Source organism: Symphalangus syndactylus, chromosome 20 (genome assembly GCF_028878055.3).
Source record: "Symphalangus syndactylus isolate Jambi chromosome 20, NHGRI_mSymSyn1-v2.1_pri, whole genome shotgun sequence".
Classification (NCBI taxonomy): Eukaryota; Metazoa; Chordata; class Mammalia; order Primates; family Hylobatidae; genus Symphalangus; species Symphalangus syndactylus.
The window spans coordinates 41,292,864-41,308,537 of NC_072442.2; the positions used below are offsets into that span (position 1 = coordinate 41,292,864).

A 15,674-nucleotide genomic window follows, 5' to 3' on the forward strand; every position below is an offset into this window, starting at 1 on the left:
GGGGCCTAGAGTCTCTTCATTCAGGCCAAGACTTTCACTCTTCAAAAACTCATAATTGGAACAATCACTGGGGACCAAGTTGGTGCAAAGCACAGGCTTTCCTGTATGATGAGAAGCTGGTCAAGGATGTGTAACGTAAGCTCTCCTTCTTTTAAAAGCTTACAGACTAGTTAGGGAGAGGGAGACACCTGACTCATAGCAGCCGTGACCTTTTATAGTTTTAATTACCAACTTTAGTCTTACATGTTTCCAATATAAAATACTTCTTCTGGTTTTAGATGTGTATATTTATTCATTTATTGAACAAATATTTAATGTGTACCTACCATATGCCAGATACTGTCTAGTTACTGGGGGTATGATGTTGAACAAAATGGGTCATATCCCTGCCTTAGAAAGCTTACATTCTGGTGCAGAGGAAGGAACAACAAATACGAAATAAAATAAATAAACAAGATAATTTCAGGTGCTGATGAAGGTTCTGAAGGAAGTAAGGCAGTGTGATGTACTAGTGACTTCTGCTGGAGTGGTCAGGGACAGCTCTTCTGATGAGAAGGATCAAAAGGAATTAGCCATGGGAAGATCTGGGGAAGAGCATTTCAGGCAGGGGACACAGCTAGCACAGAGGCTCTGAGGCAGGAATGAGCTTGCTGTATCCAAGGAATAAGAGGAGGGTAATATTTTTAGGGCTCTGGGGGAAGTGAGGGCATAAGATATGAATAGAGAGATAAGCAGAACCAGGTCACATTGGGCTCTGGAGGCCATAGAAAAATATTTAAATTTAGTCCTAGGTACATCAGGAATCCACTGGAAGATTTTTTTTTTTTTTTTTGAAACAGGGTCTCTGTCACCCAGGCTAAGGTGCAATCACTGCTTTCTGCAGCTTCAACCTCCTGGGCTCAAGCAATCCCACTGGAGGATTTTAAGAAAGGTAGTGATGTATTCATCTTTCTCTCTGTCCATGTATATGAAGAGATTAACCATTGTGTGTGTGTGTGTGTGTGTGTGTGTGTGTTTAAAGTCACCTTTGTTGGAGTACAATCAGTGATGTGCTGGTAAATGTGTAATAACCAGGTTTCAGAGGAGGAAGAATTTCTGATTTGTAGGGTTTGCTAATTTCTGCAAAAGTGTAAATATCTTCTCCATTGCTGACATCAAGCTACCAAGTGATATCACTAAGTGAGGGGTCAGGAAGAGACGTGCAGAAGGGGCTGTCATGAGATGGTAACAGTTCTAGCACACGACTGGGTATATTCCAAACTTATATTAAAATTCACCTTTTTAAGTTGTTCATGTCTATGAATCGTGACATATATAGCTGTGTAAGGATTTACATTCGGAATCATCGCTCTGGTCAATAAGTGTATTAGTCCATTTTCATGCTGCTGATGAAGACTGGGAAGAAAAAGAGGTTTAACCGGACTTACAGTTCCACATAACTGAGAGGCCTCAAATCATGGTGGGAGGCGAAAGGCACTTCTTACATGGCAAGAGAAAATGAGGAATATGCAAAAGCGGTAATCCCTGATAAAACCATCAGATCTTGTGAGACTTATTCACTACCATTAGAACAGTATGGGGAAAACTGCCCCCGTGATTCCAATGATCTCCCACTGGGTCCCTCCCACAACATGTGGGAATTATGGGAGTACAATTCAAAATGAGATTTGGGTGGCGACACAGAGCCAAACCAAAACCATATCAATGAGGGAGGATTTGATGATAGATGGGGAATAGTGGTGTAAATTTCTTCAGCACTTAGACAATTACAAGATTTTTTTTCTAAGTGGAATTTTCTCTGAGATTGTAATATTTTTGTTTCACATAATCTAATGGGGAACATAATTAGGCCTGTGGCTAAGATTGTATCAGAAGCAGGCAATAAAAACAATTCAGAGATAATTACAATACACTTAAAAGACTTTTTTTCTGCTTTATATTTTCATATAGAGGCTGAAACCATTTTTTTGAATAGATTATAATATGGATAATCCATCCATACAGGATAGAGGGTCAACTAAATATCTAGAGGTAATATCTGATCTGAGGAAATTATGTTTTTAATTAATCTAATTTATTTCCCTTTAGTAGAGATAAATCTGTTGGTCAAGAGAGTTATAAACATCAGCTACAACTTTGTAGTAGAAGTGGATGGCTCTATTCCTATAACTTGGATTCTAAACTAAAACTTTGCTATAACCTCTATTACATTTGGAATATTGTTTAAAATATATATCCAAAAGTAAAATGAGGTTGAGAATTAATCATTATAAATATCGAGTATTAAAAGTAAGTATTAGCATCTGTCAAATGCTTATCCCATATGTGCACTTTGCAATAAGTTATTTCTTTAATCTTTACAATAACCATTTGAAAGAACTACTTTTATTGTCCCCATTTATACATGAAGAACCTGAAATGTATGCATTTTAGTTATTACTAAAGGGAATAGGCTTCTTGGTATGTCAAAATATGGCAGATTGGGGATTTAAATAGAAGTACTTTTATGCTTTCTGAATTTGTCTCAGTTTGAATTATAGGGTAAGCCTTATGAAAACCTATGAGGAAATCTATTATTTTGAAAGAGTTTTTATATAAATAAAAGCTGTTAGATGTTCACATATTTATATTGCACACATAAACATTCTAAGGACAATATCACCAATGATAACTTGCTAAAGAAGAGGTTTATTGAATACAAAGAATTGACAACAGATTTTGTAGGATAATCAAATGAGTCATCATATTTGTGTGTGGCATTCTTCCAGATGAATGAGGAGATGCTGTCATTGATTGTCCAGAAAGAAAGTAACAGAAAGACAACAGGATACACATTTTTCTTAGACATGTGCATTTTTCTGGACAGATACATAATGCCTTTTCTTCGCAGGGGGTATGTGGCATACGTTCTCTGTTGCATCTCAAATTAATTGCTTTGAGATTTCTCTTCCAGTGAGTGGAGTCTGGTGGTAAGTATTTTGCTGCGTTGGTCTACCTCCTCAAGAACTTTCTTAACCACTATGGCTTTGGCTGAGTCTGAAAATTAAAAATTAAAAGGAGATTTTATGTAGTTAAAAAATGAATAAAAATTATATCATTTAAAGGAATGATAGGATTTGCATATAGAATGAACTTTGCACTAAGCACAAATACTTAGACTCATTTTTGGTTAATAATTTTGATTATTTGGTTAGGAAAAAACATAGTGACATGTTACTTTGTTTAAAATTAGCACACATCGCTAACATTAGACATCTAGCACATATGGATATCCACTACAAATCTTTATTGTATGTATTCTCACCAAGCCATAGTAATATAAGAACAATCAAGCTATGCATTAAAAATGAAGTAGTTGGGTATATATACCCAGAGGAATAGAAAGCATTCTACCATAAAGACACATGCATGTGAATGTTCATTGCAGCATTATTCACAATAGCAAGAACAAGGAATCAACCTAAATGCCCATCAGTGACAGACTGGATAAAGCCATAAACACCATGGAATATTATGCAGCCATGAAAAAAACAAGATCATGTCTTTTGCAGGAACATGGATGGAACTGGAGGCTATCATCCTTAGCAAACTCATGCAGGAACAGAAAACCAAACACCACGTGTTCTCACTTATAAGTGGGAGCTAAATGGTAAGGACTTATGAACACAAAGAAGGAAACAACAGACACTGGGTTCTACTTGAGGGGGAAGGGTGGGAGGAGGAAGAAGAGCAGAGAAGATAACTGTTGGGTACCGGACTTAATTCCTGGATGATCAAATAATATGCACAACAAACCTCTGTGACATGTGTTTACCTATGTAACAAACCTTCCAATGTACCCAAACCTAAATTAAAAGTTAAAAAATAAAAAAAGTAGCATAGCACAACAGATTTCATTTTAATTACCTTTGACTTGACTTCCCACATTTCCAGATCCATAATCTTTAGACTTGTAACCCCCAGACTTACAGGCTCTGTGAAAACATCACAAAAGAGGGTGATTTAGAGAGAACCCCATCAATTCTAGGTTCACCATATGGTTTTCTTTAACTCTTTGGTATTTTCAACTGTGTAACCCAGTATTTGATTTGTAGTGTTTGCTGATTTCTGTAGAGGTATGAATACCTTTTCCATTGCTGATATCAAGTTACCAAGTGACATCACTAAGTGAGGGGTTAGGAAGAGATAGGCAGAAGAGGCTGTCATGAGATGGTAACAGCAGTTCTAGCATGCCACAGGGTGTATTTGTACAACTTAGGTTGAAATTCGCCCTTTTAAGTTTTGCAGGTTTATGAATTGTGACAAATGTATATAGCTGTGTAAGGATTTACATTTGGAAGCATCACTCTAGTCAATGGGGGAGGGTTCGATGATAGGTGGGGAAGAGTGGTGTAGATCACTTCAGCAGTCAGGCAATTACAAGATATTTTTTCTAAGTGGGGTTTTCTCTGAGACTGTAATGTTTTTGCTCTGCTTCAGCATTAAGAATTGATTTTTTTTCTGTATGATTCCTTTTATATTAACATCAAGAATGGATAAAATAGTAACTGCCAAGGGAAGTGGGGCACAGAAGAACTTTCTGGGGTGATGAAAATGCTCTTCATTGTGAATTCAGGAAGCTTCCTGCTCCTAACAACCCTGAGCTCTAGACTTCCAGACCTGTGCCCATGGGACTTTATCAGTGCTATGAAGACAGGATTCTGTCTTCACGTCATGAAGTGCTGAGCTTCAGAAACCATTTCCAGAGTCAGAATCCTTGTCCACATATTGAAACTCCATTTAGCCTCCTGTTTGTTCTTTTCACTCTAGAAGTGATATTTTCAATGTTCAATACCTTAAACTCGGTGCCTGCTGCATATTTGTTTGTTAAGATGTTAATTTGTATCTTGGCAGTCGAGTGTGTATTATATTTAATATTTAGCATTAATGATAGCAAATGCATGCAGCCAAATTATGTCCACTTTCCAGTGGAAAGTGGGATCTAACTTGCAAGCAGATTTTCAGTATATTACGCCATCCATGCAAATTATTTTACCTACCCATCATCTCCTCCTATAAGGAGACAGTAGGTCTCAATTTCTTTTTCCAGGTGGAGCTTGATGTCCAGGAGCTGTTCATACTCCAGCTTCTGGCCCTCGGTCTCGGTTCTGACCTGGTGCAGCTGCTCCTCCAGGGCCCCGATCTGAGCCTGGATCTGCGCCAGCTGCGCACAGTAGTTGCTCTCGGTCTCTGTCAAGGAGCACTCCAGGGAGTGTTTCTGTCAGGAAGCAATAAAGAGAAGCTGAGATGGAGATGCAGATATGCAGGGATTTCTTTGATATATGATTTTCTCCTGTTGTTAACTTTACATATAATTGTTTCAGATTTCACATGGACAGATAGTTAAGACTCTGTGATACTGCTTGAGCATGAGCAAATCTTTCTTTTTGGTGGAATAAACCTAAAGACATTCGTGTAGTTTTAGCTGTCAGCTATACAATCCTGTTCTTTCGTTATGTTTTGAGGCAATTATAAAAATATACATTTCAATATTGTTAAGGTTTTTAAAACCACCTGGCAAGTATCTAACACGATGACCTGGGAGATGGTAAAAAATTGTTCTTTTCATACCGTGGCTAAGAGAGACTGAAGTTCAATTTCCAGGGTCTGAAGAGTGCGCTTCATTTCAGTCAGCTCATTCCGGGCTGAGGTTGTGGCTCCGACATCCTCAGAGATCTGCTGCTTCAGGGAGGCGCTCTGAAATGACATAAGTGAAAGAGCAAATCTTAGTTTTGTGAATATCAGTAACATGCAAAGGGATTGTCTTCTGGAGGAGAGTCACCTTCTCGTTGAACCAGGCCTCTGCGTCCCTGCGGTTCTGCTCGGCAAGGGCTTCGTACTCAGCTCGCATGTTGTTCAGCAGAACTGTGAGGTCCACCCCGGGGGCTGCGTTCATCTCCACGTTCACGTTGCCTCCAGCTGCGCACTGCAGAACTTGCATTTCCTAGAGGCAGAAAAGTGTTCAGCTCAGCTCTGCAGGAATCTCATGGAAAGTCTAGAAGCTTAGCTTTGGAAGGGCACTTAGAGTTCGTCTTGTTTTCCCCTCCCAGGCTATGCATTGACCCCTTCCCACCACATTTGATACTTCCTGTCCCGTTGACCTAATTCTCAAAGACGGTGAACTCGCTACTTATGAAGTAGCCTGTTTCATTCTGGAAGAGTTTTAATTGTTCCAGAGTTCTATATTATAGTGAGCCAAACTCCTGCTCTTATAACTTAAACTTATCAGTTTCAGTTCTACTACTCAGAATGAGTCTTAATTTCTTTTCCAAATGAAAGTTTTAAACATTTAAAATGAATGGTCCTCCGCTGCTTATTGTGTTCTCCGCCTTTGTGGACTGGTCTTCATTCCACTAGAGGCCAGCTTTGATGCAGTCTTAACTCAGCTACACCCTGAGCACAGCCATAAGCATGGTTGAAGGGCTGAGTTGGAATAATTTTGAACAATTGAAATGATGATAAATAAATAAATAAATGTATGTATGTATGTATGTATGTATGTATGTGTGTGTGTGTGTGTGTGTGTGTGTATGTGTGTACCCCTCAGGGAAGAACATCATCCTCTAAAGAATCCCAGCTGTGTATTAAGTCTATACAGGGACATTAGAGTATCATGTAGGACTTTGGGGTCACACAAATCTCTCTGTTAATTTTGGTTCTGCCCTATAGTGGCTGGTGAGTTTGGGAAAGTTGCTTAACCTCTTTACGTTTCTATTTGCTTATCTGAAAATTGAGGATAATTAAAAACCCTTCTCTGAGTTGTTAAGTCAAAGAACTAATAATAATAATAAGACTCCGTGATACTGCCTTGCACATAAATGCTAAATGAATGCTGGTTATTATGATTATTATCATCATAGAAGCTGGAATTTATTTTGCAGTCAAAGTCTACATGTTACCCTGTCTGAACTGCAAGCTGTTAGAATGTGTGAGTCAGTTCTGAGATTGTGAATGGCAGGCAACACTGTGAAGACTGTGTATATTGGAATACCACCCATCAGCTCACGTCTGCTGCAGAAACTCTCCTCCCCATTCATGAATTGGTCTTAATGATGGTAACTAAGGCTTTTATTCCTCTCTGCAGTGAGCCCCTCAGTTATTCCAGCCTTCTTTCCTCCTGGTTGACCCTATGTCTTCCTGATCTGCAGATGTGGCTTTTACTTCTGAGGATTTAGTGAAAATTTCCTGGTTCAAGCATAAAAAGAAAAAGATAAAAAAAGATATATCTATATCTATATCTATATCTATAACTATATCTATATCTAGGCTTGCCTGTAAGTGAGGCATTACAAAAATCAATTGCTTTTAATTCATCAAAAATTGATTAAACACCATGGGCTGTAACTATATTTGAATCCACATAGTCAAATCAATGTTATTCAAGTAGTTATATTTATAAGACAGCCTCATGACTAATCAAGTAGGATTCTTAGCTTGATCTTCTGTTTTAAGCATTTGGCTTGACCATAGAAGTCTTTTGGCTATTTAAAATATCGAATTTATTTTCAAAGGATAAAGATTTTTCCCTTTTGGAAAACAGTGCCTCTGAAAGCAATCCTAAAGATGTAATTGCTGCAATATAAAATTTGGAACTTAGCTTCCAACAGTGACCACTTTGGAAGTTTATGATTAAGTGGAAATTCTGGTATAATAGTTTAACTTCATTCTCATTATTTTTACAGCCAGACCTATTAAGAATATGTACTAGTGGTAAGTGTGTATACTTAATGTGTGTATGAAGTAAATGTCTTAGTGTTTTAAATCTGCCACTGTCATATAGAAATTGAGATCTAGTTTTCTAGTTCAAGGATGGCCTTAAATTATATTTATTTTATATTTATTTTATCTAATTCGACGTAATCTCCTAAGTGGATCATTTTAACTTAGTTATAATTACACAGCCAAACACTGCTCTTATAACCCTGATTGGTCTGGAAAACATGATTCCTTTTTTTTTTTTTCTCATAGGAAACTTGATGAGAGAGCAAGGGTGAATCTATACAAAGAATCTGACACTTAAAAAGACAGCTCAGGCCGGGCGCAGCGGCTCACGCCTGTAATCCCAGCACTTAGGGAGGCCGAGGCAGGTGGATCACGAGGTCAGAAGATCGAGACCATCCTGGCTTACACGGTGAAACTCCGTCTCTACTAAAAATACAAAAAATTAGCCAGGCGCCTGTAGTCCCAGCTACTCGGGAGGCTGAGGCAGGAGAATGGCGTGAACCCGGGAGGCAGAGCTTGCAGTGAGCCGAGATGGCGCCATTGCACTCCAGCCTGGACGGCAGAGCAAGACTCGGTCTCAAAAAAAAAAAGACAGCTCAGCCCTCATGTCTGTCTGACAATGTGTCTTCAGCACCAACTTTTTATATGAGAGGTTATGTACATTATCTCCTGTCAGGTGCACAGTGTCTGCGGAGGGATAGCAAAATGTAGACGACCAGCTCTTACCTCTTTATGGTTCTTTTTGAGGTAAGTCATCTCCTCACTCAGGGTTTCGTACTGAATCTCCAGATCTGTTCTGCACAGGGTTATTTCATCCAAAACTCTTCGTAACCCATTGACATCAGCCTCTACACTCTGGTGAAGAGCCAGCTCATTTTCATACCTTAAAGAGTGTTAATGATTTCCTAATTTGTCACATGGTTGGAGACATAGTCACTGATCAATGACAAATGCTAGCATTCTGGAATTTTGAAGATTTGGCCACAAGAGGCATTTTCAAAGCTTGTTGTATAATAATAATAATTATTATTGTTTCTACTTTGCAGTATTTGACAGAAAAAGAACTAGGGTATTGGGCGCTAGTTTTAGTAGCGGTTCACACTTTGTATTTAATAGTCAAAGCATCAAAAAGTAATAACATCCTGTTTATGTGAAATTCAAGTGTTTTATAGTTTTGGAATAAGAATTGGTAAATTTGATGTAATGCTTTGCATGAATTGCCATGAATTCATTTCACTCTGGCAGTCTACTTACTTGAGTCTGAAATCATCGGCTGTAAGCCTGGCATTATCAATCTGCAGAACAGCATTAGCGTTGCTGGTGGTGGATGCGATGATCTAGAAATGGGAATTTGACTTTTATCATGAAGTAAACCAACTGAATCTGCTTAATGCTTATTTCTAATGCTAAATTGGAATTCTCTTTAAGAAATCACAAGTAGGTGGGCATGGTGGCAGGCACCTGTAATCCCAGCTACTTGGGAGGCTGAGGCAGGAGAATCTCTTGAACCCAGGAGGTGGAGGTTGCAGTGAGCCGAGATCCTGCCATTGCACTCCAGCCTGGGCAACAAGAGCAAAACTCCTTCTCAAAAAAAAAAAAAAAAAAAAAAAATCGCAAGTAGGAATGGTAAATGTTTTTAGAATTTAATAAAGAAAGGAAAACAAAATTTAGAAATAAAGGTACATGAAAATGATTGTGAAGTATGATTTCTTACCTGATTTTTAAGGTCATCAATTATTGGGAAATATCTACTATAGTCATGATCAAGACCACGGCAAGAGCCAGGCCCAAATTTCTCGTACCAGCCCTTGATCTTCTGCTCCAGGTCAGCGTTGGCCTCCTCCAGAGCACGCACGTTGTCCAGGTAGGATGCCAGGCGGTCATTGAGGTTCTGCATGGTCACCTTCTCATTGCCAGAAAGGAGCCCCCCCTCATTCACAGTGAAGCCAGCACAGGGATTACCTCCCCCTGTGTTTCCTCCCGATGAGCTGCCTCCGAAGGCACAAGAGAAGCCACTTCCAATCCCTGAAATGCCGCAAGAATTTCCAGCCCCAAAGCTGGTTCCCCCACCAGAGATTCTGAGTGATCCTGTGGTGGGACGAGGACAGGACCTCCTGGATGCACTGGAAAGTCGAAGAGACATGGTATCAGGGCAAACGCGTTGCAGAGCTGTATTCGTGAAAGCCAGAATGGAGTGCCTTCTCGTCTAAATGGTTTTGTTTGCCTTTTTATAGGCAAGTCGCAAGTGTGTTCTGAATGAAATTCTGCCTACATAGAGTAAAACATGGCTTGCCAGTCTCAGCAAGTTGGCATAATTGGGTGATTTTTTCTAATTAGTAACTCACTTTGCTGGGTTCATTCCTGTAGGAGGACAGTTGCCCTCAGGTTGGTGGTTATCTGAGAAATGGGTCTGGGTGGAGCAATGTCAGGTTCATTATTACATTTTTAAATGTCGAGTGAGTCATTCTTCACTTCCATCCTTAGAAGATAAACCTCATCAGCTCATTACAGAATAGAAATTTAGCATCATGGTTTTGGGCTATTATGCCAAGGCAGGTTGTGATGTTTCTGAGGCTTTTCCTGCTTTTATTTTCACAAGTTTTTCCACATAAGTAGAGAATAGAACTGTAATCATTATTTCCCCAACCTGGTTCTTCAACCAGTAGGTTTTTGTTTTTATTTTTAAATTCCTCTTGCCACTGTTTCCCATGGGAAGTTAACTTCCATTCTGGCTGATATGAGCATCATATTTTGTTGACACTTATGACTGAGGAGAGTTGTCTTATCTTATCCATTTTGGTAATTAGGAGCACACCCCTAATTGGTGTTATGTTTTGTGGGGGTTTGGAAAGACATTAACTTATTTCCTGACCCTGCAAAATCTGAAGCAAACCTGGTAGGAACTATTTCTTCTGTCTTAATTTACTGTGGTTTAGCTCAGATGAAAGTCATCAGTAAGGTATTTAGTGGGTGGGAATTCACATATATTTACTGAAAACTCTATCTATTATGGAAATATAAAAAATCGACAAATAAGGCCAGGCACAGTGGCTTATGCCTGTAATCCTAGCACTTTGGGAGGCTGAGGCAGGCGGATCACTTGAGGTCAGGCATTTGAGACCAGCCTCACCAACATGGTGAAACCCTGTCTCTACTAAAAATACAAAAATTAGCCAGGCATCATGGCGAGGTGCCTGTAATCCCAGATACTCGGGAGGCTGAGGCAAGAGAATCAACTGAACCTGGGAGGCAGAGGTTACAGTGAGCTAAGATTGTGTCACTGCACTCCAGCTGGAGTGACAGAATGAGACTCTGTCTCAAAAAAAAAATTGACAAATAAAAATTGTATATATTTATGGTGCACAACATGATTTTTTGATATATGAATATATTGTGTAATGACCAAATCAAGCTAATTAACATATGTATTACCTCACATACCTATTTTGTGGTAAGAACATTTAAGTGGTTCTCCCAGCACGCAGCTTGAGATCAGCTTGAGAACATTTAAAATCTACTTTCTTATTGTTATTAACTATAGTCACCATATTGTACAATAGTTATCCTAAACTTATTCCTCCCACCTAAATGAAATTTTGTATTCTTTGACCAAAATTTCCCTAGTGCACTTCCCTGATGATTAGTGATGTTGCGCACCTTTTCTTAAACCTATTGGCTATTTGTATGTCTTTTGAGAAATGTCTTTTTTTTTTTTTTGTTTGAGACGGAGTCTCGCTCTGTTGCCAAGGCTGGAGTTCAGTGGTGCGATCTGGGCTCACTGCAAGCTCTGCCTCCCAGGTTCAAGCCATTTTCCTGCCTCAGCCTCCCCAGTAGCTGGGATTACAGGTATCCGCCACCACACCTGGCTAATTTCTTTTTGTATTTTTAGTAGAGACGGGGTTTCACTGTGTTAGCCAGGATGGTCTCGATCTCCTGACCTCAAGTGATCCACCCACCTCGGCCTCCCAAAGTGCTGGGATTACAGGCGTGAGAGACTGTGCCCAGCTGAGAAATGTCTTTTTAATCACACTCTTTTCTTGTTATTGAGTGTTTGAATTACTTATATATTTTGGATATTAAGGCTTGATCAGATGTATGGTTCACATCATTTCATCCAAGAGGTTCATCCATGTTGTCACAAATGACAGAATTTCCCTTTTTAAAGGCTAAATAGTATTCCACTGGGTATATATACTATATTTTCTTTATTACTTCATTTGTTGATGGATGCTTAGGTTGAATCCCTATCTTGGCTATTGTGAATCATGCTACAATGTGCATGGAATGCAGATATCTCCTTGACATACTGATTTCATTTCCTTTAAATACTCAGTAGTGGGATTGTTGGGTCACATGGTGGTTCTACTTTTAATTTTTTGAGGAATCACTATACTGCTTTCCATAATGGCTGTATTAATTTACATTTCCACTAACAGTGTACAAGGATTTTCTTTCTCCACTTTCTTACTAACACTTGTTATTTCTTGTCATTTTCATAATAACCATTCTAGCAGGTGTGAGGTGATATCTCATTGTGTTTTTCATTTGCATTTCATTCATGATTAGTAGCGTTGAGCATTTTTTCCCATATACCTGTTGGCCATTGGTATGTCTTCTTTTAAGAAATATCTTTTAAATTGGGTTATTTGTTTTTGTTATTGTTGTTGAGTTGCTTGAGTTTCTTATGTATTTTCGGTATTAGTCCTGTGTCACATGTGTGCTTCACAATATTTTCTCCCAATCTGTGAGTTATCTCTTCATTCTGTTAATTATTTCATTTGCTATGTAGAAGCTTTTTAGTTTAGTGTAATACATTTTATGTATTTTTTCTTTTGTTGCCTGTGTATATGGGGTCACATAAAAAAATCTTTGCCCAGACTAATGTCAAGAAGTTTTTCCCCTATGTTTTCTTCTAGTAGTTTTACAGTTTCACGCATTATGCTTACCTGTTTAATACATTTTGAATGGGTTCTTGTATATAGGGTGAGATAAAGGTCCAATTTCATTTTTCTGAAATATAGTTTCCCCAACACCATTTACTAAAAAGACTGTTCTTTCCCCATTTTGTGTTCTTGGCACCTTTGTTTGAAAATCATTTGGCTGTAAATGCATAGATCTATTTCTGGGCTCTTTATTCTGTCATTGGTCTATATGTCACTTTTTGTGCCAGTGTTGTGATGTTTTGATTACTATAGATTTGTAGTAGATTTTGAGATCAGATAGTGTGATGCTTCCAACTGTTCTTTTTGCTTAAGATTGCTTTGCTATTCAGGATCTTTTGTGGTTCTATATGAATTTTAGAATTCATGTTTTTTTCTCTTTTTGTGAAAATGTCATTGGAATTTTGATAGGAATCACATTGAATCTGTATATCACTTTGGGTAATATAAACATTTTAACAATATTAATTCTTCCAATCCATGAACATGCATATCTTTCCATTTATTTTTGTCTTCATCAATTTATTTCATCAATGTTTTATAGTTTCACTTATTTCTTTTCTGATCCTTGGTATTTTCTCCTTCTACCAGCTTTGGGCTTAGGTTGTTCTTCTTTTTTTCTAGTTCCTTCATGTGTAATGGTAGGTTATTTCTTTATTTTAATGTAGACATTTATTGTTATAAACGTCCCTCTTGAAACTGCTTCTGCTACATCCCATAAATTTTGTCATATGTTTCCATCTTCATTTGTCTCTAGATATTTTTTGATTTCGCTTTTGATTTCTTCTTTGCCCCATTGGTTGTTCAGGAACATATTGTTTAATTTTCGCATATTTGTGATCTTTCCAAATTTCCTCCTGTTATTGATTTCTAATTTCATACTATTGTGGAGAAAATATACTTGATATAATTTTAATCTGAAGTTTGTTAAGACTTGTTTGTGACCTAACATATAATCTGTCATGGAGACTGTTCTGTGTGTGCTTGAGAAGAATGTGTATTCTGCTCTTGTTTGATATAATGTTCTATATACGTCTGTTAGGTCCACTTGGTCTAAGGTGTAGTTTAAGTCTAATCTTTCCTTACTAATTTTCTGTCTGATTGATCCATTGTTGAAACTGTAGTACTGAAGTTGCCTACTATTGTTGCATTGTTGTCTATTGCTCCCTTCATATCTGTTAATATTTGCTTTATATATTTAGGTGCTCTGATGTTGGATGCATATATATTTACAATTGTTATATCCTCTTAATTGTCTTCTTTATCATTACATAATGACTTTCTTTCTTTTTATAGTTTTTGACTTAAAGTCTATTTTTCTCTGATATAAATATAGCTACCTTTGCTCTTTTTTGTTTCTATTTGCATGGAATATCTTTTTCCATCCCTTCACTTTTAGTCTATGTGTGTCTTTAAAGCTGAAGTGAGTCTCTTGTAGACAGCATATAGATTTCGTGTATGTGTGTGTGTGTGTTTGCCTTTTTAGTACCCTTAGCTATTATGATGAGTTAATGGGTGCAGCCAAGCAACATGGCACACGTATAACTACGTAACAAACCTGCACATTCCGCACACGTACCCTAGAACTTAAAGTATAATAATAATAATAAAAAAATGGAGCAGGTAGGGGAGTTAGAAGATTGGCGGGTAAAATTTTAAGCAGAAAATCAGGGTAGGTCTGAAAGAGAAAGTGACAACTGTGCAAAGGCTTGAAGGAGGTAAGGAAGACCATCTTGTTAAAGAATATTAACCAAGGTAACATCAAAAGAGAAATGGAGAGACATCAAAGAACTTTGATCAAATATAATTAGACTTACAATTTGATCTAATATAATTAGACTTACATTTTAAAAGGATAACTATGGTTCTGTGTTGAAAATAAACTGTAGGGTAGTAGCTAAGCTTAAATGAGTTCATATACATGTTACATGTACTGAGTCTACCTACATATCTTTATCTATCTGTCTATCTCTCTCTCTCTCTCTCTCTCTACCCATCCATCCACCCACTTACCCACCTACCTACCTATCTATCCATCCATCATTAATTTACTCAGAACAATGCCTGGTGTGATTTAAAGGCTATTATTATCATTATTTTCATTGTCAAGCTTAGTTTAACCACAACTACCTCATATAAGGTAGCTATCCTTATTGTATAGGTAAGTAAACAGACTCAGAAGGGTTGAAGTAACTTGTCCAAAGGTACATAATTTGTAAATGCAGGTGCCAGGATAGGAAGTCCAGGGATCACTGTGTTTCAGATGCATGCTCATAACCATGAATAAGCTCTTTCCCTAATCCCATTCTCAAAATGCAGTATAGATGAGAAATATTAGATGCATCCTATTTAACCTTAATCGAGTTACTTCCCTGATAAAGACGACCCTAACAAAGCTATTTCTTCACTCCCAAGCAAAATATCAAGCCATCATGGGCACCAAGATTAGGGTGCAAAGCTTTTAGGCCTTTAGCATCATGAGAGAACATCTTTGGAGAAACAAGTTTTTATTGTGTAATATTTTTCGACATGGGTGCTAAATTGGCTCTGCCAATCTAATTAGGCACTACCCTGCTTAAGTAGCAGGATTCTGTAATGACTTTAGAATCTGTAAGAATGCAAACAGAATTTTTTGATTAATAGGTACATGCAAATTTATTTGGTAAAAATAGTGCCCTGTGCTATTTAATAATTTTTAAAAATAATTCTGTAATTATTTTACTATAAATACCAATGTCGTTATTAAAGTCATGTTGCTTGTTTAGACAGATTATCTTTATTAAACCATAGTGTTGGGCACTGTGGCATGTGCCTATAATCCCAGCTGCTCAGAGACTGAGGTAGAAGGATTGCTTGAGCCCAGTTCAAGACCAGCATGGGCAACACAGTGAGACTTTGTCTCATTAAAAAACAAACAAACAAACAAACAAACCATAGTTATCTAAGTCCAGTCAAGAAAGCAGCTGTTTATCT

General features: G+C 37.8%; 1 protein-coding gene across 1 annotated transcript; it reads right to left on the bottom strand.

Moving 5' to 3' along the window:
- Nucleotides 1-2,668: 2,668 nt before the first annotated feature.
- On the bottom strand, nucleotides 2,669-11,013 carry KRT25 (keratin 25). The gene is made up of 8 exons (XM_055258802.2): nucleotides 9,476-11,013; nucleotides 9,016-9,098; nucleotides 8,488-8,644; nucleotides 5,822-5,983; nucleotides 5,611-5,736; nucleotides 5,040-5,257; nucleotides 3,907-3,974; nucleotides 2,669-3,036 (listed from the first exon to the last, which is right to left on the bottom strand). The coding sequence occupies exons 1-8, from the start codon at nucleotides 9,902-9,904 to the stop codon at nucleotides 2,927-2,929; spliced, it is 1,353 nt and encodes a 450-aa protein (XP_055114777.2). The 5' UTR covers nucleotides 9,905-11,013; the 3' UTR covers nucleotides 2,669-2,926.
- Between the last annotated feature and the right edge of the window lie 4,661 nt (nucleotides 11,014-15,674).